At 49.4% G+C, this 21903-nt stretch overlaps 8 protein-coding genes across 8 annotated transcripts; 5 read left to right on the plus strand and 3 right to left on the minus strand.

Moving 5' to 3' along the window:
• The first annotated feature begins 1206 nt into the window (after positions 1-1206).
• EDB82DRAFT_12553 (vacuolar segregation subunit 7-domain-containing protein) lies at positions 1207-4022 on the plus strand. Its single transcript, XM_025731910.2, has 2 exons — positions 1207-2462; positions 2515-4022. The coding sequence occupies exons 1-2, from the start codon at positions 1349-1351 to the stop codon at positions 3912-3914; spliced, it is 2514 nt and encodes an 837-aa protein (XP_025590888.1). The 5' UTR covers positions 1207-1348; the 3' UTR covers positions 3915-4022.
• A 642-nt stretch (positions 4023-4664) lies between these two features.
• On the plus strand, positions 4665-7964 carry EDB82DRAFT_483263 (PRP1 splicing factor, N-terminal-domain-containing protein). Its single transcript, XM_025731908.2, has one exon. The coding sequence runs from the start codon at positions 5007-5009 to the stop codon at positions 7791-7793; it is 2787 nt and encodes a 928-aa protein (XP_025590887.1). The 5' UTR covers positions 4665-5006; the 3' UTR covers positions 7794-7964.
• On the minus strand, positions 7965-8854 carry EDB82DRAFT_483264 (uncharacterized protein). Its single transcript, XM_025731907.2, has 3 exons — positions 8603-8854; positions 8428-8543; positions 7965-8370 (listed from the first exon to the last, which is right to left on the minus strand). The coding sequence occupies exons 1-3, from the start codon at positions 8712-8714 to the stop codon at positions 8203-8205; spliced, it is 396 nt and encodes a 131-aa protein (XP_025590886.1). The 5' UTR covers positions 8715-8854; the 3' UTR covers positions 7965-8202.
• Positions 8855-10087: 1233 nt separating this feature from the next.
• On the plus strand, positions 10088-14534 carry EDB82DRAFT_421433 (uncharacterized protein; the record flags this gene model as incomplete). Its single annotated transcript, XM_065607597.1, has 4 exons — positions 10088-10466; positions 10518-10691; positions 10751-11596; positions 12181-14534. The coding sequence occupies 4 exons, from the start codon at positions 10088-10090 to the stop codon at positions 14532-14534; spliced, it is 3753 nt and encodes a 1250-aa protein (XP_065465341.1).
• Positions 14535-15114: 580 nt separating this feature from the next.
• Positions 15115-15644, plus strand: EDB82DRAFT_12756 (uncharacterized protein). The gene is made up of 2 exons (XM_065607035.1): positions 15115-15402; positions 15475-15644. Exons 1-2 carry the CDS (start codon positions 15267-15269, stop codon positions 15579-15581), a joined length of 243 nt encoding a protein of 80 aa, XP_065465342.1. The 5' UTR covers positions 15115-15266; the 3' UTR covers positions 15582-15644.
• EDB82DRAFT_483279 (phosphatase 2C-domain-containing protein) lies at positions 15301-18180 on the minus strand. The gene is made up of 7 exons (XM_025731904.2): positions 17645-18180; positions 16986-17280; positions 16809-16882; positions 16624-16708; positions 16346-16552; positions 16033-16293; positions 15301-15961 (listed from the first exon to the last, which is right to left on the minus strand). The coding sequence occupies exons 1-7, from the start codon at positions 17678-17680 to the stop codon at positions 15618-15620; spliced, it is 1302 nt and encodes a 433-aa protein (XP_025590883.1). The 5' UTR covers positions 17681-18180; the 3' UTR covers positions 15301-15617.
• Positions 18181-18329: 149 nt separating this feature from the next.
• EDB82DRAFT_483281 (uncharacterized protein) lies at positions 18330-18747 on the plus strand. Its single transcript, XM_065608208.1, has one exon. It carries the CDS (start codon positions 18402-18404, stop codon positions 18582-18584), a length of 183 nt encoding a protein of 60 aa, XP_065465343.1. The 5' UTR covers positions 18330-18401; the 3' UTR covers positions 18585-18747.
• Positions 18748-19571: 824 nt separating this feature from the next.
• EDB82DRAFT_483283 (uncharacterized protein) lies at positions 19572-21743 on the minus strand. The gene has a single exon (XM_025731903.2). The coding sequence runs from the start codon at positions 21675-21677 to the stop codon at positions 19692-19694; it is 1986 nt and encodes a 661-aa protein (XP_025590882.2). The 5' UTR covers positions 21678-21743; the 3' UTR covers positions 19572-19691.
• Between the last annotated feature and the right edge of the window lie 160 nt (positions 21744-21903).

The raw sequence follows: 21903 nt of genomic DNA on the forward strand, positions 1-21903 counted from the left end.
GTGAGGAGAAGCATCCATTTGTAGTCAAGGATTCATTGATAGACTGTAGAGCATTACGACATTGTTTTGGTGTCAACTCTAACATACCCCTCGTGGCTTATTATGTTTACTTTTTGTCAATATTTATTTTGATTCTTAATGCCCAACTTCAGCCTCTGAATCGATAACCAATAAATGTGCCAATATTGACACCTACGCTACCCTCGACTTATCCAGCTCAACAAGAAAGAAGTCTGGTCTCACATCAAACAGAGCAGGGCTTTACCTAGCAGCCTCCATACCTACTCTAGGTACCAGGTCAAAGTCGACCCGACAGATTGTGTCATGCTTCTACGCTAAGTTAAACCGACCAATCCAATTGAGTTACCCCAGCCCAAAACCGCCCCTACGTGATTCCTTTTTCAGGTTCCTTTTCCAGGTCCGGGCCCATCTCAACCCCTGTCATTCTGATTTTTTGGGGGGTGTATCTCTGTTCCGGACGTCGCAGTCAGTCAACGAGTGAGTGAGAAAAAGACAGAGAAAAAAAGAGAGAAAGAGGGGGAAAATATTTTCATATATGTACAAACTGCATTAGATTGATTCATTTTCTTTCCATTCCCCGGTATCAAGCATAGGTAGGTACCTGCGTATTACATACAGCACCTACAAGTCCAAGAACCGGACCGTCACTCAACGGGCAACGGATATAGATACGGTCGGGTACAACATCAGCGTCACCTTTTTTCTGCCTTTTCCCACTAACTTGCCTACAGTTACAGCACAATCGCAACAACGCTACATCCACCCGTCACTGGTTTGGCCTTCCATACACCCACCGTCACTCCCACCAACCATCATTGCTACCTCTACCTCCGTAACTTACTTTAGGTATTCCCACTTACCTCCATACCATCACTCACTCTTGACCTCAACACCACCTTTTTATTTTTATTTTTACGACAACAACAACCGATTTGCTGTATCTCGTCATCGCACCGTTTTCACTCTTTCCAATCCAGTCCAGTTTAGCCCAGCCCACCGTAACGTACCGTGCCATTCGATTATTTCGCTTCCGATTACTTGATAGTCACCCTACATCGACGTGACATCCTTTCTAGCCATATCCCGTCTGCCATTCTCAACAGACAGGTGCAAGTAGCCGTCCGGAATAGGTTGGTTAGCTTCGCGAGCTGTCCCTATTGTCTCGAGGCCTTCGGTTTCGGCCACACGCCCATTCTGTTTCAATGACGAGCCAACCACAATGATTCATATTGAAATCTGCTCTGCAATTCATTGTCCCTGCTAAGGCCCGTCCCGGTGGTATGCTCGCTCGGCATTCACTCCACCAATACCACAGGCCATCGTCATCATGGACAAGTCATCTGCCGTCACAGACGGCCCCTCCGGCGTCGGTCGTGCTGCCCATAACATGGCTGACAGACGGCGTTCCAACACACCCGACCCTTCTGCAACGTCCTCAAGCGCATCGAAGCAGTCTTCCGCCAACAATTCCATAGGCCCGTCGCCCTTGGCCTCGAGAGATTCTTCCCCCACGCGGCGCCCTCGAAGAACCGTCTCGGCAAACCGGTTGACTGGTACTCGATCTCGAAAAAACAGTCAGACCGATAACAGTCCTTCGCGCCAGAAACGACCCAACCCATCAGCTGCCACACCATTACGCTCACTGTCTTCGACAGCCACACCCACACTCCTGCTTTCCCAGGAACAACAACAGCAACAAATCCAAGCTCCGACACCTCTGAAGCCAAACTTCAACGCAGACCTCAAGGATAGCCCGCGATGGCCTATATCGCCCCGTTTGCGATCGCCACCTCCCCAGTTTAGTACTAGGCCATCAGTGCCTGCTCGTCACAGCGACCAGGAGCTCCCTTCTATCAGCGTGCAGCGACCTACGCCGTCACCGCAGCCGCCCATGGAGAACCAGACAGCATCGGAGAGTGAAATGGAGGAAGCATATCCCTCTGGCATGCGCACTCCTGCCAGAGGGCCGTTGGAGACTGTCCAAGAGGTCAGCTTGCCAAACTCGCCCAATCCTCCCAGTGGTAGTGCTCTGGTGGAAAAGTTGAAAGAGAAGCTATCAAACCCGGAGAATTATTCCGATACCGCGCTTGTTGATGGAAGGACTTTGCGGGCCAGGACCAGCTTAATAGGCCAGGAGAGTGGCAGCGATAACAACAAGAATGAGGCGCGAAGACCAACATCTGTCCCTCCGCCCATGATTACTCGACAATCTAGTGCTTTGTCGAATAAGCAAATGAAGTCTAAGCAGGATGGTTCTATACAGACCATGACAGTAGAGACCGAGACTGTCCCAAGCGTACCACAGGTTGCGCTCACTACCACCCAGAAGGCTGAAGCATCTACTGGAACCCTCAAGACCAAACAGAGTACCGAGACAATCAAGCCCAAGAAGGATAAGAAAAAGACCTCACGTAAACAGCCTGCTGTTAACGCAGGGAATGGTAAGCTAGGAAAATTGTGGCTTACTGGATACGCCTGCTAACACTACTGCAGCATCTTCCAAAGCTGATGTCTTCGAGGCAACTATCGCAAGTGCTGTTGATGAGGCTAATACATCGGATTCTGAAGAGACCTTTGTTTATGATTCCAACCCTCCTGACAACAACGATCGAGCTGGACGACGTTTCCATTCGCGAACTCCTAGCGCCACATCGATGGCTAGCCAGGCTGATCGCCAAAACTTGCGATCCATATACGGTATCATGGAGAACGGTGGTCCTTCACATGGGCCTAAGAAGACGATGAAATTCGTCAACACCTTCAACCCGAACGGAAATGAAACCTTGACAGTCGAGGCCGAGGACGGTAAGGGTTCTAATCGTAGTGGCGGCAGTGGCTCGACACGAGGTACTGCGAGACACCATCATCATATTGGTCGCTGGGGTCGGCAGCCTGGCAACGGCCACGCCTCGCTCTTTGACAACGAATCCCCATTCCCGAATGCCGCAAGATCGAAGCTTGCCAGCAACAACTCACGCCATTCTTCAGGACCACCAAGTCCCCGTCAAGCTCACTCCAACCGCAACTTCGGTCATAAACGCTCCGCTATGCAGATGTCGTCTAGTTACGATATGGATGACACAACAGGTGCCGACGATGAGCGTACACCTCTTATCGGCTCGGTCCGCTCGGGTCGTTCAGGCCGAAATCGCCGTGGACCACACAACCTCCGACAGGCTGAATCACAGACATTCGCAAGGCGGTCGTCATACCTGAATCGGTTCGCAGCATGCTTGGTTCTCACCATGATGTTCATGCTTGTGATCACCGGCGCGATCGGCTTCATGTTTGCGACTTCACAGCCAATGACGGGCATCGAAATCATTGCCATACACAACGTGGTGACCAGTGACCAAGTCTTGATGTTCGATTTGACTGTCAAAGCACACAACCCAAACATCGTTGTCGTTACGATTGACCACGCGAACTTGGAGGTATTTGCGAAATCGGATTATACAGGGACCGATTCAGATTGGTGGGCTCGGCCGTTCCCTCATGGCCCAGATGATATTCGAATAAACGATGACCCGGAGAACGATCCTCCATTAGAAGATCCCGATCCCGACGATGACCTCCGACCTAACGTTCTTCTGGGTCGTATTTTTGAATTCGACAGTCCACTGACGTTTGAGGGGTCCCTGTTTCATCAGGGAACGTCTTCCTCGACTGGGCAGATGCAATTACAATATCCCCTTAACAGCACAGTAGGGGGAGCAAGACGATGGGAACGAATTTATCAGAATGAGTTTGATTTGATCGTTAAGGGCGTGGTCAAGTACACTCTTCCCATGAGCGCCCGCATTCGCAGCGCCACGGTATCTGGGAGGAAGGCAGTCAGCCCAAACTCTTCGAACGATCCATCGAACAGCACCAATGTTGATTTTTCAACTTAGACAAGGAACTGCCTCAAGATAGGCAGAAGTCCTTCTCGCCTTTCTTTTGTCAACTATCCGATTGTCTTATGTATTTTGAGCGCGCATAGCATGACGCATTAGGGAGCAGCAGGCGTTGGATGTAAATCTCCATCCGCATTATGGTTGATCATCATAAGGAAATGGAGCTGCAAGATTTTGTGTTTGGCTTATTGGTTTTAGACAGGTTTAACACCCATGCTCCTGTCAGGTGTTTCGTGGGTTATTTTTTCACACCAACCTGATTATTCTCGCACATCTTGTACCTCGGTACATGCCTGCTTGTTAAGAGGGTTCGGAGCAAGGTTAGGGACGGAGTTATTGCTTTCATTTTGTTTCTCAAAACCTATAGAAGGAAAAGCGGCAACTATTCGTTGTAATTGTAACGGCTTATGACAACCCCCAAGAAGAAAAGGAGCAAGTCAGATCAGATCGACTTGAAGAGGAAGATGTAGTTGGGAGCATATCAAACACTCCGATAGTTAGGGCGGGTAGAAGAGAGGTACATTTATGTTGAACCATAGCTTCAACACAAAATCTATTATTGTCGTAAAGAGATTAACCTGTGAGATGTAACTAGGAATGTGCTGCCTTCTGTGAGAAAGTTGAATGCTACTTTAGGTGCCTATATTCTAACATGGCCGTTTGAGACCATGGCTCTATAGTCTTTGTCAGCAGATTTAATGACAGGCGGAAAGTGGCGGGTGTGGAGCCTCAAGCTTTTGGTCCGCTTTTATGTTTTGCTCGTAGCTCTAGAGTTCCATGACTGCCTGGCGTCTTTTCGTTAGAGCTTTGTGCACTCTTAATCTTTCTTTTATTTTGTTTTGGCGTGACTCTCAAAGCCCGATACTGACTTCGTACCTCACTCTGTAGCTGAGAGTCATAGTACGATAAAGCTCACGTCGCAACCTCATTTATTCTCACAAATATAAAAGCGATACCTCAGCAGCTAGCTACAACTTCTTTTTCCTTCAAGACAAATCTTTCTTTTACGCATATACAGGAATTGACAAGACGAAATCATCCACTCACTTCAACAACACGATATAGAGCGCATACTGGCTCGCCGTCAACATGTCCGGGCGACGCGACTTCCTCAACCAGGCAGCGCCCGAGAACTACGTCGCTGGTCTCGGTCGTGGCGCGACAGGTTTCACGACAAGATCCGATCTTGGTCCCGCTAGAGATGGACCCAGTGAGGATCAGATCAAGGAGGCGCTCGCGAAACGAGCTGCTCAGCTTGGTCTCGCGCCAGACAAGAAGGGCAAGGAAAAGGAGGAGGAGGAAGAAAAAGATGAAGAGCGATACCAAGATCCCGATAACGAAGTCGGACTTTTTGCCGGCGGTGTCTACGACAAGGACGATGAGGAAGCCGACAAGATTTGGGAATGGGTGGATGAGAGAATGGACCGAAGAAAAAAGCAGCGAGAAGCACGAGAACAGGCCGAGAAGGACGAATACGAACGAAACAACCCCAAGATTCAACAGCAGTTTTCCGACTTGAAGCGAGCGCTTGCCACTGTTACGGACGACGAATGGGCAAACTTGCCTGAAGTCGGAGATCTGACAGGAAAGAACCGACGTACCAAGAAGGCAATGCGGGAGAGAGCGTATGCTGTTCCTGACAGCGCTCTTGCGGCAGCGCGCGATGCGGGTCAGATGGGAACAACTATTGTGGATGACGATATGGCACCGAGTGCCGGCGGCGATGCAGCGGACGGCACAATGACCAACTTCGCCAAGATTGGAGCGGCTCGCGACAAGGTGCTCAAGTCCAGGCTGGAACAGGCCGGCAGCGATTCCGTTGCTCCAGGCACCTCAACCAGTATCGATCCACAAGGCTATTTGACGAGCCTCAACAAAGCAGCTACGGGTAATCCAGCAGACAGCGTCGGAGATGTCAACCGTGTGCGCCAACTCTTGCAGTCGGTTGTCAAGACAAACCCTTCAAATGCTCTAGGTTGGATCGCAGCGGCACGACTGGAGGAGTTGGCAGGCAAGTCTGTGACAGCACGAAAGACTATTGAAAAGGGTTGTGCGCAGTGTCCAAAAAGTGAAGATGCGTGGCTGGAGAACATTCGACTCAACGAAGACGTACCCGCTAATGCCAAGATCGTCGCGCGAAGAGCCATTGAGGCCAACAACACCTCGGTCAGACTATGGATAGAGGCCATGAAGCTAGAGCTAATCCCAAGCAACAAGAAGCGAGTTATTCGACAGGCACTTGATCACATTCCGGAGTCGGAAGCTTTGTGGAAGGAGGCTGTGAGTCTGGAGGAGAACGTCGATGATGCGAGACTTCTTTTGGCCAAGGCTACGGAGCTTATTCCTCTTTCTATCGATTTATGGCTGGCATTGGCACGCCTAGAGACACCAGAGAACGCCCAAAAGGTTCTCAACAGGGCACGAAAGGCTTGCCCTACTTCTCACGATATTTGGATCGCAGCCGCACGTCTACAGGAGCAGCTTGGACAAGGAAGCAAGGTCAACGTTATGAAGCGTGCTGTCCAGGTTCTGGCTAAGGAATCCGCCATGCCCAAGCGTGAAGAATGGATCACCGAAGCTGAACGATGCGAAGATGAAGGCGCTGTCATCACTTGCCAGAACATCATCCGCGAAACTCTGGGTTGGAGCTTGGACGAGGACGACGATCGCAAGGACATTTGGATGGAGGACGCAAAGTCTAGTATCAACCGAGGCAAATACGAGACAGCAAGGGCTATTTACGCCTACGCCCTGCGGGTCTTTGTCAACAGCAGGACGATGTGGATGGCAGCAGCAGACCTGGAGAGAAACCACGGCAACCGAGAATCGCTCTGGCAGGTATTGGAGAAGGCCGTCGAGGCATGCCCCAAGAGTGAGGATCTGTGGATGATGCTGGCCAAGGAGAAGTGGCGGGCCGGAGAGTTGGATGCTGCTCGTCTCGTTCTCAAGCGAGCCTTTAACCAAAACCCCAATAACGAAGACATCTGGCTTTCGGCTGTCAAGCTGGAGTCAGAGAGTGGCAACGAAGAGCAGGCGCGCAAGCTTCTGGAAATTGCCCGTGAACAGGCCCCCACAGATCGTGTATGGATGAAGAGTGTTGTATTCGAACGAGCGCTGGGCAATGCCGAGGCAGCGCTTGACCTTGTCCTGCAGGCACTCCAATTGTTTCCTGCAACGCCAAAACTCTGGATGCTCAAAGGTCAGATCTACCAGGATATGGGTAAGATTGGCCCGGCAAGAGAGGCCTACGGCACCGGTGTCAAGGCTGTACCCAAGTCCGTACCCTTGTGGCTTCTATATACCAGGCTGGAGGAGGAAGCCGGTGCCACCGTCAAGGCACGATCTGTGCTTGACCGTGCTCGACTGGCAGTGCCAAATGATGCGCTATTGTGGCGTGAGTCAGTGCGACTTGAACGACGAGCAGGCAACATGGTCCAGGCCAAGGCGATGATGGCCAGAGCGCAACGAGAAGTTCCCAAGAATGGTCTCCTCTGGGCAGAACAGGTTTGGTATTTGGAAGCACGCACACAGCGCAAAGCTCGCATTCTCGAGGCTATCAAGGCGGTGGACGGTAGTCCTGACATCTTCGTTGTCGCGGCGCGCATTTTCTGGGGTGAACGTAAGAAGGAACAGGCGCAGAAGTGGTTCGAGAAGGCTATTGTGCTGGATAACGACAATGGAGACTCATGGGCTTGGTACTACAAGTTCCTGCTCCAGTACGGCACAGAGGAGACGAAAGCTGATGTCGTGACCAAGTGCGTTCTCAATGAGCCTCGACATGGCGACGTGTGGCCAGCAGTCGCCAAGAAGCCTGCGAATGCTGGGAAGAGCTGTGAAGAGATTCTGAAGTTGGTTGTCGAAGAGTTGGATCAATAGGCTTGCCAAGGTTAGCAGCAATTGGTGGTATCCAGAACATGTATTGTTAAACTGTCCGGAGTTTGGGTGCTTGGCTATATGAAACTAATGAGCTTTAGACGGTATTTAAGACGATGGAGGCTTAGCTACCAAACATCATCAATCATTATATCCTAGTTTTTTACAAGAACATCATTGTAGAGAGACTCGGTTTGATTATTTGTTGACCGTGATTTCATTGCTCTTATACTATTGAATTACATTGTATGCAGAGAGACCCAGAGCTATCACACGGCCAGTCTCATGCTGCTGAGCCATGCATTAATTACTATTCGCCCGCTCAAACCCAAAACGGTACCGTAGGCTCCGACCTTGATTAGATAAATAATACAGTTGCTTTGATGTGTTTTTTTCTTTGTCCGCAAATCGTTTATTTGCCACCGAACCAGCTTGAGACACCACCCTTAGCCTTGGCAGCTTCGGCCTCGACGCGGTTGTCAAACTTGTCGACGACTCTCATGGCCTCGGCCTTTGCATCCTTGGCAACAGCCTCGACGTTGCTCTTGAGGACACCAACCTGACGATCGGCTGCGGCGGTCTATTATACAGGTTAGTGATCAAGTTGGAGTAGGTTATGCTTGGTAGGGAGACTTACAACCTGGTCAATCTTTTGACCGGCGGCGGCACCAGCTCCCTTCAGCTCGCCCTCGACGTTGCCGGTGCGGCCAGGGAGGTGGCTCTTGATGTCGGCAGCAGCGCTGTGGGCGTCACCTAATGTGAATGTCAGTAAGATGATTAACTATCAAAATTGAGTGGTGGTTTGCGCTTACTCTCAGCCTTCTTCTCGGCAGCTCGGGGGTTGCCTCCAGCGGCGTAAAGGTAGTATCCAACACCAGTAGCGGCGGCACCACCGAGGATGAGAGGCATGCGAGACTTGGACATTTTGATTGTGTTATGTTGTGTTGTTGTGTAGGGTATTTGTGTTTGTGTTTGTGTTTGGTAGAGAAAGGTGTGGAAAGAGTTGAGTATGGAATGACAGTTGGAGAGATGATGGTTGGGGGTATTTATTATGACAGGCTCTTTCTGCTTCTGCGGTCGGAGCTACCTCATAGGAGGTTTCCTTCCCCTAAAGCATAATTGGCCTTGTTTTATCCCGGTTGTCATCCCGTCACGCCCCTCTTGTTTGGCCAGAAATTGAATTCCATGTGCTCATGCGAACGACTTTGGTTGCAAGTACATGACGTAACAAGGCGGGGGAGACGAGACCAGCAGCTTGGATCATGATGGCACTGAATGCGGATACTACTGCTGTAGACTACTAAGGTACTACGACAATCTAGAAAGGTCTATGAGAACTTGAATTGGCGAATGGTAATCACTGTAAGGAGATATGTTTGTTATCATGATTCTCATGTGCTATAATCACCTCCAGGTAACCAAGAGTATATGGTTTATACAATACAGTCCAAAGCGAATAACCACAACAAGTAATCGAATCATAACAGACCATCTCACAATTCCTCAATGTCGTAATATGATTCAAACTGTCATAAAAGAACTGGATCTAGATTTATCTCCTACTAGCACTAATGTACCTTGACTAACACTGAATGAGCCGCGCTGCAGCTCACGATTTGCTCCAGGGAACGCCCCCACTTGGAAAAGCCAAGTACCCGCTGAAAAGCGGCATTACATCATTGAACTCGGCCTCCCTCCATGGCAAGCATGGTTCAAGCTTGTCATCTTTATTTGATCGATGAAGATCATGAAACTTTTCTTCGATTGAGTGCGAACTAGAATGAACTTCACTAGCAGCCGTTTACCCTTATTCGCAACATCAAAATCTACCTACTAACAACTTAGCGCAATTAATCTACCATGCAGCCTCCAATGTGAAAACTCCCATCATTGTGATCATCAAAGCGTCCGTCAATATTTGTTGCGGAATAAGCCTGCTTCAGCTGAACGCCCCGCCACAATAGGCATCGCCCAAATCAAGTTGGAGCCCCTAACAGTAGCGCCTACCCCAAGATCAAGCTCACGACGCCAGCCCTCCAAAACATTGCCTACTTTTTGACCCTTCATTTTTTCTATCTTCTATCCATTGATTTAACATCCTACCTATAGTCGAGGTGACATTGTTGATCTTGTAGTGTCGTGCCTTGTCTCTATAGTGAGCCTCTTGCTCACCCTCCCTTGTTTCAGACATCATACGTATCGTGTTTTCGCGCCATCATTGACCACCCTCATAAAGAGAACGTTCCTCCGTCACAGGGCAATCAGCCCTTGGCTATCAAAAGCCATACGCAGCTACAATGCTGAGAGTCAAAAGCTCGCGCCGTCCCGCGGTACTCAAGCCTACCGATTACGACCATGAGATTGACTTGGTCGATCACGATGCCGCTGCGACTCCAACAGGGTCAGTTACACCGGAGCCCAATGATATAGCGAGATACTCAACAACATCAAGATTATTGGGCGTAGAAGAAGAAAGAGAAGAGAACCAAGAACAAGATCGCAATGGACAAAATGGAGAGCATCAGGACAACTCAAATAAGAAGCCCGACGATGCTCCAGCCAACGGGCATGACGACTCGCACACCGAGGACGGCAACGAGGTCCATCCATCATCAAATCAGATCGAAGGCGAACAAGGCTTGCCGCCACAAGCCAGGCCGTCAATTGAGATTCAAGGTCAGTAAGAACAGACCCACCATATTACAAACTCTCCTAACATAGTGATAGAGCCTACACCTGATGCTTTCCATGGAGACCATCCGCAGGTGATACCGAGAAAACCTCGCGTCAAGCGCGAGACTGCTATCGATATTCTGTACGAGAACGAACGAGGAGGCTTTCTTTGTGGCATTCCTTTGTTCTCTTCACAAGCTTTGGGTGGCCTTGACCCGCCTGCTTGGAGTAAGCTGTCCAACCCACAACCCATCATATGGACAACTGGCTAACCTTCTTGTCCCTAGCCAATGGCTATCATAAAGCATCGCCAAGCAATATACACAATGCGCAAGTACCAGACCCTTCCTGGGAATGGGCGTGGCCAGAGTGGCGCATCAACCACCAGGAGGGTGTTGATGAACACGGCTGGGAATACTCATTTTACTTCTCAAAAAAGTTCTCGTGGCATAGCGGAAAGTGGTGGAACTCATTCGTAAGGAGACGTGCCTGGACCAGAAAGAGGATACGAAAGAGAGATGAGGACGTTTCGGCCGATCCACACATGCTCAACACTGGCTACTTTACGATTCAGTCTGCGTCACACAAGTCGCGGTTATCACATGCGAGCGTCACTAGCAGCCGACTTAGCCAGTCTAGTATGAGCCAAATGACCGCTGGCGACGGAGACGAGAAACCTCCCGAGATCGATAACGTGGAGGACCTTATACACGCCCTTCGACAAGCAAGGATAGACCGCGAAAAGCTTGACGCTGTCGACAGCTATATGGAACATGCAGAGGACCTCCATAATCTCCAGCATGAGATGCATGAGATTATGTCTCTCTTCGTCTTCCAGCAATCACGCCGAATATTGCTCAGTAGATTGATGGAGATCCATGACGAAACCACAGCGCAAGTCAAGAAGACTAACACCACTGAACTTCGAGAACGGAACCAAGCTTTGAAAGATGCCATACATCACGCCGATGAAGAAGTTAGAAAGTTGGCCTACTGGAGTGATGTCAAACAAATGGCCGAGAACGGCGAGGCAAAAGAGGCCGTCAAGGGGAACAAGGGATGGGATGAAAGCTGGGAGGGCGTGGATCAGAGTGGCGGGGCCCACCCGTTACGAGACAAAGCCACGGTCAACGGTACAAAACCGACAGCGGATACATGAGCGAAGAGTTTTGCCGGGAATGGGTTTGCGTTAATGGATGATATAAAAACATGGGAGGAAATACAGGCGTCGGAAGCGAGAGACAAGGCGTTATTTGGCATGGACTTGTCGGGCAATTCTATAATTGATCACAAGCGGTATAATTGGTTTTTGTAGTATGTCCTGTTCGTTTATAATATACGTATACGACTCTTGAGAAGGTCGGTGATATAGAAACACTCATGACAGTCTTTGGGGACACACGTGACCCGTCCGACATCGCGGGTCTCTTTATCGCGATAACATCCGCCCGCGCCAATCTTTTTTCCGCCATGCCACCTTGGGACTTAAATGTTCGACCCTCAAGGACCCAGCACAAACGACATACTGCGGGCCTTTGTAACCTCATAGCGCCTTCGACCATGCGTGACTTATGATCAATGTCCCTGGGGATCAAATCAGTATGGAGGGCTCGGTCGCGATGCTCGGCCTTTACAGGACCTTTCCTGATTTCCAGGGCCCTTATGCCCTCCCGGGTCCTGAATCCATATACAGCAATTCGATTTGAATCGACTACAGCGCAAACAGAAGGCACGAGCTCGACCGGGTCCTCGGAGACAGCTCTCATTTCGGTGTCAGATCGACCTCACATGAGCATGGAAGTGAGGAACCAGCAACCTGAGCAAGTTATCGCCAGCCTCGACAATCCCCCCGATTCCCGAAACCGAATCTTCAAAGATGCCTTTAAAATCGATGCGCCAAAATTGGCAGAAGACAAGGATGCCATGAGAGCCTTCAAAGCTCTCATCGCAAAACCTCTTCAGTACCCGAACGAATTAGCGACAAAGGCGAGTTTGGAGGAGCATTTGCGAGACAAACGACGCCAAGCTGGTCTTAGTATTGTTTGGAGTCACTTCAACAAGAAGATTCGGGACTGGACGGAGTGCTTCAACCTCATGAAGCGTGTAACCCCTCCATGGAGTGAGAGAGCCAACATGTCGGCTGTAAGAATTGTCCTGCCGAAATCCTGGGACATCGAGGTCAACAACCAGAATCTGGAATATGTCGACTCTGCGACAGGTGTTCTTCGAAAGCTACGATCAGCAGTGGATAGGAACCCTTCTGCGATTGTGCTACGTGGACAGAGCAAGATCCTGGTCAAAGTAGCTGATGAAATTGTTCGGCATTGCAAAGAAGCTGAAATCTACGAATTGGGTGAAGTTGCGACATCGGATTACAGGACAAGACAATTGTGGCCAACTATTGAGAATGCACCCAACGGAGGCGCCTCGCTTCCCGAAGATCATCTCAACGAAATCTGGGTGCACAAGGAGTATCAGCAGCACTTTATTACGGTGCCATATGAAAAGATCCTACGGCCTGCGGTGTGGACACAAGACAATTTCGAGCAATACATCGCCACGTTATGCTACGGTAAAATACCTTCACATCTAGCAATCCCCTTTTATGGCGAGCGGCGGACAAATGGAAGGTTCATTGATACCGATGGTATAAGGATCAAACTCGTTGTTGATGCTTTCCAAGATCCCACAGCTAGACCGTTCGTCACAGCCCCTGTTCTAAAGATGGCTATATCAATGATGACCTTCCGAGGCGGCCATCGTGCTTCGGCCAGCCACCTTGTGCAGTTGGGTGAGGAATGGGGTACGCCAATGGATACTGATATCTACAACATCATGCTCGAAGGTTACGTTCACAAGCGTGATGTTGGCTTCTTCTACGGGTTTCTTCGAAGAATGCAGGCACGGTATCATCACCCTAACATCCGGACATGGTTGCTCTTCCTTCAACTTGTTAAGGGAGAGGACGAACGGAGACAGGTTATTGTAGCCATGTACCAGCTAGGGATGTTCAACCATGCGGCTACGCGCCGTGGTATTGCCGATGTCATGGCTCCTATGGACGCATACGCTGCCCTGAAAGCTGGAACTCCCTTGAAGACCTTCTTGGCCGAACAGAACGAACGCTATCTTAAGGGCTGGCTGGCCATCGATGGTCTCAACGGTATCATCACAGAGTTTCTCCGCTTTCACCGTCCGGAGGATCCTCGAATTGAAGATTGCAAGACTTTGTTAGATATGCACATCAACTCAGGTCAACGACTTGAGTTGAAGACTATCAACATCTTTATCAGACATGCTGCTCTGACTCGAGATTGGGATACTGCTTTCTGGGCGCTAAGCTTATTCAAAGATGCGAGCTGTGAGCCTGATCAGGAAACCTACGCTGGCCTCATGTCTCTCTCCATTCAGACGCGCTCACCACATGCCCTCGGAACCGTCTACTTCTACGGAGTCCTCCACCGCAAACTCAAGAAAGCTTCGCGGCAGATGCTTAGTAGAATACTCCTTCGTACACATCCCGACCATTTTTGGAAAAAGCCTCAGCACCAGCCAGGTATTTTCCCCAGGCAAGCTATCCCTGAGCTTCATTACAGGAAGATTTCCAATATCCGATCCGTCATGTCCCGCGTTGAGCGTGTCATTTTAGATAAGTGGGCTGGCTATGTACCAGTCAAATCTCTTGAGCGTTCCCTCGAACTCGCCTATTGCTCCAACGATCAGCCCATGCACACCCAGATCGCCAGAGGCCAGTCGATCCAAGTACAGGACCTCATTGTCAAGCTTCGCAGGGTAGATGGGCAACCAGGCAATATCAATGTGCGTCTCAAGGGTCGTTTTGACCCTCCGCGCATGATTGAGAACTGGAGGGCGTCTGAGGCAGCGTCGCAAGAAGTCGATCAAAACATTGACCCAGAGGAGCCTGACAGTTGGCCTGATATTGAAACACCAAAGAACTTGCTGGAAGGCCACGAAGAAGACCTTGAGCGAGGGCAGGAGGGCCTTTCAGGGGTTGAAGATGCAGATTCTCCCTCGAAAGCTGCAGAAGATAGAGAGAAGGACAAGACATAAATTTCACCAACTACAATTATTGCAGAGTACAGGGGCATCTGGCTCTCGCACATACAATGCATGTATCAAATATCTGTATACCACTTCTACCTCTAGGGTATAACTCGTCACATTGGCACTATCAAAATTCACAGCAGCAGGGATATCATGTACAATAGCAAATAAGCATTATAGAGGCCATGACGCATGAGGCCATGACGCATGAGCACTTGACAATTTAAAAACAAGTTATTTCAAAGAGCCGAGAGTATTTACTGATGGAACCTGGAGCGTGGCTCATCTTAGTTGTGTTGATATTTGGTGGTTGTATGCAATTTTCAAAGTATAACACTGACTTCGTTCCTCACTCTATAACTCAAACTCATGCAATGACGAAATTCACGAAGCCAAGTTATGTTGGTGTATATCCTCACCTGATGTTTACGTGAGAACCTTAGCAAAGAGCTCAAAAAAAAAAAAAGACTTACCGTGAGTGCCACATGAAAACGAACACCTTTCCCTTTCACAAAAATCCCCCAGATCAGTTAGTTTAATGAATGAATGAGCCGTCAGTTAGTCTCCTGTATATGCTACACTCACTGCCTGGTGAAACCCTCTAAGACGATCCAACCGCACTCGAGCATATTTTCCCTGTGCTGTGGACAAAGAAAAGCTGACATTTCAACGGAGTATCGGAATGAGAAAGATGATCTCATAAGCAGGTGGACGACGTGAAGAAAATTGGGAATCCCAATGCGTAAAACATCAAAAAGGGCATTTCTCGCTCTTCTTTCTTTCTTTCTTTCTTTCTTGCTTGCTTATATCCACCTCCCACTCTGCCATGGCATCCTCCCCCAACTTTCACAATTCTTGTTATGCGCCTGGTCAGGTCGACGAAGAACGCACGGTCCAGATTTGACACCAATACACCGACAAGTTAAGATGCACGACCTGACATGAGAATACCAACAACACCCTTCATCCCGCGCAATTGACACATTCTTGCCCTTGAACTTCCCTATATCGAGGTCCGATCGGAGGTGCATGAGTGACAGACGCCTGGGTTGAATTCGGATCCGTAGCCCCTTGTGCCCAGATAACCACCTATTCCTTCTTCACCTCGGTCTTTACGTCCTTATCGGTATCGGCGGATTTCGTGTCGGCGGAAGCGTTCTCGGCCGCACCGGGGGCGGCTACAGGAGCAGTGTCCTTCTCGGCGGACGTCGGGTTCTTGGAGACCTGGCTGGCGAGGTCTTTATCTTCGTCGGCGTTGTCAAACATTTCTGTATCATCTGAATCCGTAAGAACCTCAGTGCCATCGCCGAGGAAAATGATCCGGCCTCGGTACCCACCAACTCCAAAACTTCTTCCCTTGTTTTCAGGATCCATCTCATAGCCACTGTCGCTATCTTCGAAATTATGGTGGACACCAGGTCCTCGAAATTCGGCTGTTGAGGCATTATGTCAGTCTTTGCCTCAAACTTTCAATTTAAACTTATAGGATTAGGATCGTTCGTACCGTACTCAGGGGGAGCACATGGGCCGTCGCCGTTGGCGACTCGGCGGGCAATCTCCTCGTACCACTCCTCCTTGGTCTTGCCGTTGAGGAAGCCAATGATGCACATGGTCATGTTGTCGCAACCAACGCCACCGGTCTCAGAGTTGGAGGCCAGACAGTTGTCCATCATGTTCTCGCAAATCTTTTCGAGTTCCTGCTTGGCAGCAATACCCCGTCGAACGAACTCAACCACGGCTTGGGAGGATTGGCAATCCCAGATACCTACGCTAGTGAGTATCGTTATTCTTTTACCACCCGAGTTGGCTTTTCTTACCGTCGCAAGCAAGGACAAGGAACTCGTCCTCGTCTGTGAGATCATGTTGCTCTACATCGGGGTAGGCAGTGACAATCTGGTTCTCAGGAGATAGTTCAGCGCTCTTCTTGAATTCAAAATCACCAATAGCTCGTGAAAGAGCAAGGTTGCCGTTCACTCGGCCAAAGTCGACGAAACCACCAGCGGCTGTGATTCGGTTCTTCTCGTCTGGTGTGAGATGTCAGTATTGCCGTTCGGCTCGCGCCGGAGCGCCGGCTTTCGTGAATGATATAACTGACTCTCGAGTTGGGGCTTGTGGTCCTGTGACAAAGGCTTGGCACGGCCCTTGATACCAAGTACACCTCTTGAGTCACCAGCGTTGGCCTGTGTCCTTAAGTCAGCTTTATGTCGAGATATCGCATACCCCTCCATCAATGAGGTTGGGGGGTCGACGCGAGCAAAATAAGTCAAAGGGCGAACTGACAACATAGAGCTTGTTGCCTGCAATCAAACTAACACAGGCTGTGCAGCCAGAAACTTCTTCTTCGTACTTGGGGTCTGACGTCAGTGAAGCATAACTCGTTAGCGTTTGTGGTTCCAGGAACACGAAGTCAAATTGATCATAATCGAGCACCGAGTAGGGACGGAGGCTGGCGCATACCGTTAAGAATGGCGCGGTCTGTCGCAAGGAAACCATCCTTCAAGCCCTGAGCATAGTCGCCCGACTTGAAGGTGTCCTGCTTGAAGATGATGTTGTGAATGTTTTGTCCGGTAAACAACGCCACCTTGTCACCACCGTGGCCGTCGAAGACACCAAAGAATGACAGCTTGCTATCGTGAGTTTTAGCCGTGTCGAGGTCGAGGACTGTAGTGTGGGCATCCTCCATGCTGATACGCCAGCCCTGCATAGCCGATACACCGTAGATGAGGCGCTCATCCTCACCCTTCTCCGAAGTCTGTGAAAAGAAATAAGCGTTAGCATAACAAGATCTGACGGCTGTCATGCGGAATTATCGGAAAACAGGATAGAAACAGTGTCGCAGTAAAATGGTAGTTAGGGGAACGAGAAATGAAACGCAACGGAGGCATCTGGTGATCGATTCCTGCGCCCGACAAGGCTGGCGACAGAAGCGCGGCTGGTGGGCTTAGGGTCCGATCTTGCGTGGGATCCGAACCCAGATCCAGCGCTGCGTGAGGGGCTCATGCCTGAGCAAGCAATGCCCCTCTCGCGCCAGGTCCAAGTACCAATTTCGACGGCCAAAAGCAGAGCAAGAAGACACGAGGAGAAAGCGCAGGAAAAATTGAGGCACAAAAACGCACCTTCTCGACAACGGGCTCTGACAGTGTCTGACCCATGGTTGTAAATTTGTTGTGGCCGGTTCGATCGAGAAAAAGCCTAGTGTTGCTGGGACGAGACAAGACGAGAGCGAGCGAACGTTCAAGCGGAAGAGAGAGATGAGAGGAGAGGAGAGAGATCGACCGACGAGGGGTTGGTGGGGGGAAGAGGGTCGATAGCTGGAGAGGAGGGGGGAGATGACGAGATAAGATCTCGACAGAGGATTTTTGGTTAACAAGTTCAAATATCGAGAATGAGTAGGTAAAGATGAAGTTTAATAACAGGCAGTAGTAGAGTAAAGTTCAGGTAGACAGAAATAGAGTCGGGGAAACGATCTCGGCACCAGGGGAGCGTGGTCGAATGTGGATTCACGTTGCCTTTGCCTGTTCTGTTGATGGATAGCAGAAGAGGGAGATTTCGGCGTGCGAGAGTCTAGATGATGTGCTCCGAGTCCTCAGCTGCTTACGGCGGGGTGCTAGTGCTATAGCTAGCTGTAAGCCTGCTAAGCTTTAGTGATGTTTGTCCTCGACCTCACAAACTCTCCGGGCAGTTACCAACCTAACAGTGAAGCCTTTGAGCACTGAAGTCAACTACCTAAAAGCGGGGCTAATCGGGACGATTTATCCAATTATGAACTGAAAACGTAAACCTCGATTTTCTGACAGGATTCAATAACTAATCAATCTCTACTAAACTATCATACTGAACCCTTTATAACTCAAACGATAGTTATTAATTGGTATGTGCCAATCATGGTGTTTTGAACATCATGTCTTGTTTATCAAAGAGCCCGGCTATTTTGGTCCTAGCAGCGTTCTAATCCAAGGCAGGGGCAAATATAGGCACCATTTTTCATACATCATCCTTCTACTGTCTAACCCCTGTAACCACAGGAATGAGAATTCACTGGCAACGACGTACTAAGGTATTGTTTTGCTGCAGCAGTCCTTTCAATTTGGGGTGATACGGTCCATGACCTCACGTCAGTGGCTATGACGGCACTAAATCATCACTCCAGCGACACTTAACAGCTGGAGGTAAATTGAGCTGTATCTGTTCAGTTTTACCCACAAGACAAAGAAAAAAGTCAGCGGCTGGCGCCTAAAAAGTGACCAGTCTGGAAGCTTTCTTTTTTTTCATCGTCACGCGTGAAAAATTTACTTATCGTTCTTGCCACCTCTAGCCGCGTGCTAGGTTACCTAGGTTTGATCTTTATTACTGTGCCACACTGCCTGCCTGCTGGTTGTGTACTGAGTTTTGCCTGTTAAGGACCTATCTAATTTGCCCGATACGACACAAAAGCCTCAGGTCGCGTGAGTGCCCTTGCGATGACGGTCCGGTCCGTCTCCAAGATATTCAATCCCCCATCCGTGCGTGCCTTATTACTCCGTACCAAGGTAGATAAAACAGAAACAGAAACAAATTCTGTGGCTGCGGTTGTGGCTGTTGGGTAATATTTACCCAGCATCCATTGACCCGAGGCCCATGATGCTATTCTGCATGTCCTTCCTTGGAAACACACATACAAGCATCTCACTAAACATACATTTCGAACAAACCTTCTTGGATGAAGACAGAAAAACTAAATAGTTTACCAGGAGACGATCCTTAAAATTAAATAAATACATGGTAGACCCGATACTCTCAGCAATCAAGGCATCACAGTTCCGCTTGAACCACTTTTACCCTATAGACACAACACTGATAACTGACTGTCAAACAAGTCAACCTCTACAACGGAGGAACCATGTATTCCAGAAAGACATCTACCCGAGATGTAATTCAAAATAATGTATCCTGGTACAGAGGTATCAAGTTCTGTTGTTTACAAATGCAGCGAAAAGTAGTGTTTAATGTGGCCGGGTAACTGACTGGCACTCTATTGTATATGGTATTATTATTAATCCTCCTTTACAACAAACATGTCCAAGAAAACGCCTTCCACCTTGTCTACCGACCGATAAAAAAGTACTGAGGGCTGGGTATCTGATGCTTTAATTCGCTCCTCAATCAACGATTCAATCCACCCTCTCAAAGAAAGGCGTAACTCCCTCCATCTGATTTCCTCCCTGAATCTTCTCGCTTCCAAGTCGTTGATGAACCCCCAACTGGCCTGGTATCCCGACTGCCTGGTACAACGAGCGGGTCGACGCTCATACGAGACATTTTGCTCATGGAATGTCCTAAACCTTGACGTAGCGATGCTAATGAATCCCTGATGCTATTTGATCCATCACCCCATTGACTTGGAGATATCAGCTCTGAGCTTGCCCGCTGTCCAGGCTGCGCACCATCGCGGGTTGAGCTCATTGCTGTGCTTGGTCGAAGTGGATGGAATGGTGATTCATCTACAAGCTGATGATATGACATGTTTGCCGCGTCGCCTTGTGAATCATACACTCGCCAATTCTCCCTTGACCCAAACGAGGGGTCCGCAAAAAGTCCCCTTGGAATATCCAAGTCGTACCACGCTTTGCTATTTGGTCGACTATCTTCACCGAGAAGTTGCTGACTCGATAGACGCACTAATTCCGGCCTTCTTAGTACCGGCATACTTTGAGTGGCCTCTATTGATGGACCTTCACCATTAGTGGTCACAGTATTGAGTCTTGCACCTGGTGTATGTGTTGAGAACCCACCAGTCAAAAGCCTCGGGCTTGATTGATGGGACGATGCAAATGCTAAAGAGCTGTCATTGGCACTTGTGTAGTGTTCGGATCCCTGTTGGAAGACTGCTCTTTGCGAGTGGATGCTGGGATAGCCATTGAGAGACGGAACTGTTGGATCGACGTTTCCCCTGAACGACCTTGCTCTTACGTCGGATAGAAGCACCGGTGGCGGTATTAACTGATGAGCTGACTCTGATAAAGTTGAGTTTGACCGTTGACTTCTGAATGATGTACGGCCCTGTCTTCCTGCTGCCATCGCCGGCCCTTCAACTGTTACCCAAGATCGTCTACCATCATCACTATTCGACGTGCTGTTGGACCGGGAGAAGCTGGTGCTGGTGTCTTCTGCAACGAACATTGGAGGAACCTGCGGCGTTACCATGAATCCCAGTGTTAGAGAGGTCATGACAAGAGTCTCCGAGTCTACCTCGGAATGTGGAGTACGTAATGGCCGGCGCGGTTGCTGACCTGCACCTCCTATACTCGAAACCTTGTTGGTTTCCTGCATGCCAGCTGCGCCCCCATTCACACGAAGGCTTTCAAGAACGGGCCCTGAGATTTTGGTGCGGAATTTGGAGGCAAGATACGTCTGTTGTTTTCGGCGGCGACGGAGAAGGCAGCAGATGAGAAGCATGGAAAGAAATACCACGACCAAAAGAGGGAGAAGAATTGCGAGGAGGAGAGTACCCGTCGTCAGCACCCCATCAGAATCTGCCAGCTCTGTACCAGGACTGGAAGAAGTCTCGGTAGGAGCGACAGACGTAGACGTGCTCGGGGATGTTGATAAAGTGCGCGATGCAGTTGTCGACGAGGATGTAGGTTCAAATTGAAGTACGTTCACTTCCAGAATCTCGGTCTCTGAATCATCAGAAGTCTTCGACGAGGCTGTCACGGAAATGCTGAAATCTTGTGATGCAGAAACAGGGGCTTTGCCAGTGATATTGAACCCATCGAGCTTGAGCCAGTCTTTGTTTGGTGTGATTGAAATATCAAGACCGATATCTTCTGGGTCCCAAAAATAAGGCTCCAAATCGATATTGACATCTTGCCCACCCTCAATCTCGATACTGTCGAAAGTTGAGCGAAACAAGGCGGTGGAAACATTGATAGTGGCGTATATGTTGAGCGTGTCCTGGTATTGGTCACGCAATGTGATGGTAAAATTGGTTGAATGGTCGCTCTTGCCTGGCGTACCCTCAATATCCCACGTATTCTTATCCAGAGATAACCACTTGGGTAAACCGTCTGTCGAAATGTCAATATTTTCTGTATTGACTGGTTTATCGTCGAATTTTATCTTGTCTGCCAGTCCACGATATACAAGCTTCCGTCCTCGTGTGGTGTTCATAGTGATGATCGGGTCGTCTGAGCTGAGTCTATGCCTACCCACAACGACAGAGAATGCAATTGATACTGCCGAGAATCCCACAATATCCGACGCGACAAGTTTGAAGTCAAAAGTTTGAGGAGGTTGTATAAGTGACTCGAAAGAAGGTGTCTGCCCGCTGAATGTCAAGGAATTGGCATCAAACCTCATCCAGGCCGGCAGGGGACTACCGTCACCCGACGTTGCA

This window comes from Fusarium venenatum, assembly GCF_020744135.1.
Source record: "Fusarium venenatum strain MPI-CAGE-CH-0201 chromosome Unknown EDB82scaffold_1, whole genome shotgun sequence".
Taxonomy (NCBI): domain Eukaryota; kingdom Fungi; phylum Ascomycota; class Sordariomycetes; order Hypocreales; family Nectriaceae; genus Fusarium; species Fusarium venenatum.

Excerpts from the sequence above, each read along its gene's own strand:
- EDB82DRAFT_483263 (XM_025731908.2), top strand. The coding sequence starts at position 5,007 with ATGTCCGGGCGACGCGACTTCCTCAACCAGGCAGCGCCCGAGAACTAC.
- EDB82DRAFT_12553 (XM_025731910.2), top strand. The coding sequence starts at position 1,349 with ATGGACAAGTCATCTGCCGTCACAGACGGCCCCTCCGGCGTCGGTCGT. Across the intron at positions 2,463-2,514 it reads TGCTGTTAACGCAGGGAATG|CATCTTCCAAAGCTGATGTC; the intron begins GTAAGCTAGGAA and ends ACACTACTGCAG.
- EDB82DRAFT_483281 (XM_065608208.1), top strand. The coding sequence starts at position 18,402 with ATGTGCCAATCATGGTGTTTTGAACATCATGTCTTGTTTATCAAAGAG.
- EDB82DRAFT_12756 (XM_065607035.1), top strand. The coding sequence starts at position 15,267 with ATGCGTAAAACATCAAAAAGGGCATTTCTCGCTCTTCTTTCTTTCTTT. Across the intron at positions 15,403-15,474 it reads CTTGTTATGCGCCTGGTCAG|AATACCAACAACACCCTTCA; the intron begins GTCGACGAAGAA and ends ACCTGACATGAG.
- EDB82DRAFT_483264 (XM_025731907.2), bottom strand. The coding sequence starts at position 8,714 with ATGTCCAAGTCTCGCATGCCTCTCATCCTCGGTGGTGCCGCCGCTACT. Across the intron at positions 8,544-8,602 it reads TGCCGAGAAGAAGGCTGAGA|GTGACGCCCACAGCGCTGCT; the intron begins GTAAGCGCAAAC and ends CATTCACATTAG. Across the intron at positions 8,371-8,427 it reads GTCAAAAGATTGACCAGGTT|ACCGCCGCAGCCGATCGTCA; the intron begins GTAAGTCTCCCT and ends CCTGTATAATAG.
- EDB82DRAFT_483283 (XM_025731903.2), bottom strand. The coding sequence starts at position 21,677 with ATGAACACCACACGAGGACGGAAGCTTGTATATCGTGGACTGGCAGAC.
- EDB82DRAFT_483279 (XM_025731904.2), bottom strand. The coding sequence starts at position 17,680 with ATGGGTCAGACACTGTCAGAGCCCGTTGTCGAGAAG. Across the intron at positions 16,883-16,985 it reads AGACCGCGCCATTCTTAACG|ACCCCAAGTACGAAGAAGAA; the intron begins GTATGCGCCAGC and ends CACTGACGTCAG. Across the intron at positions 16,294-16,345 it reads CCTTGTCCTTGCTTGCGACG|GTATCTGGGATTGCCAATCC; the intron begins GTAAGAAAAGCC and ends TCACTAGCGTAG.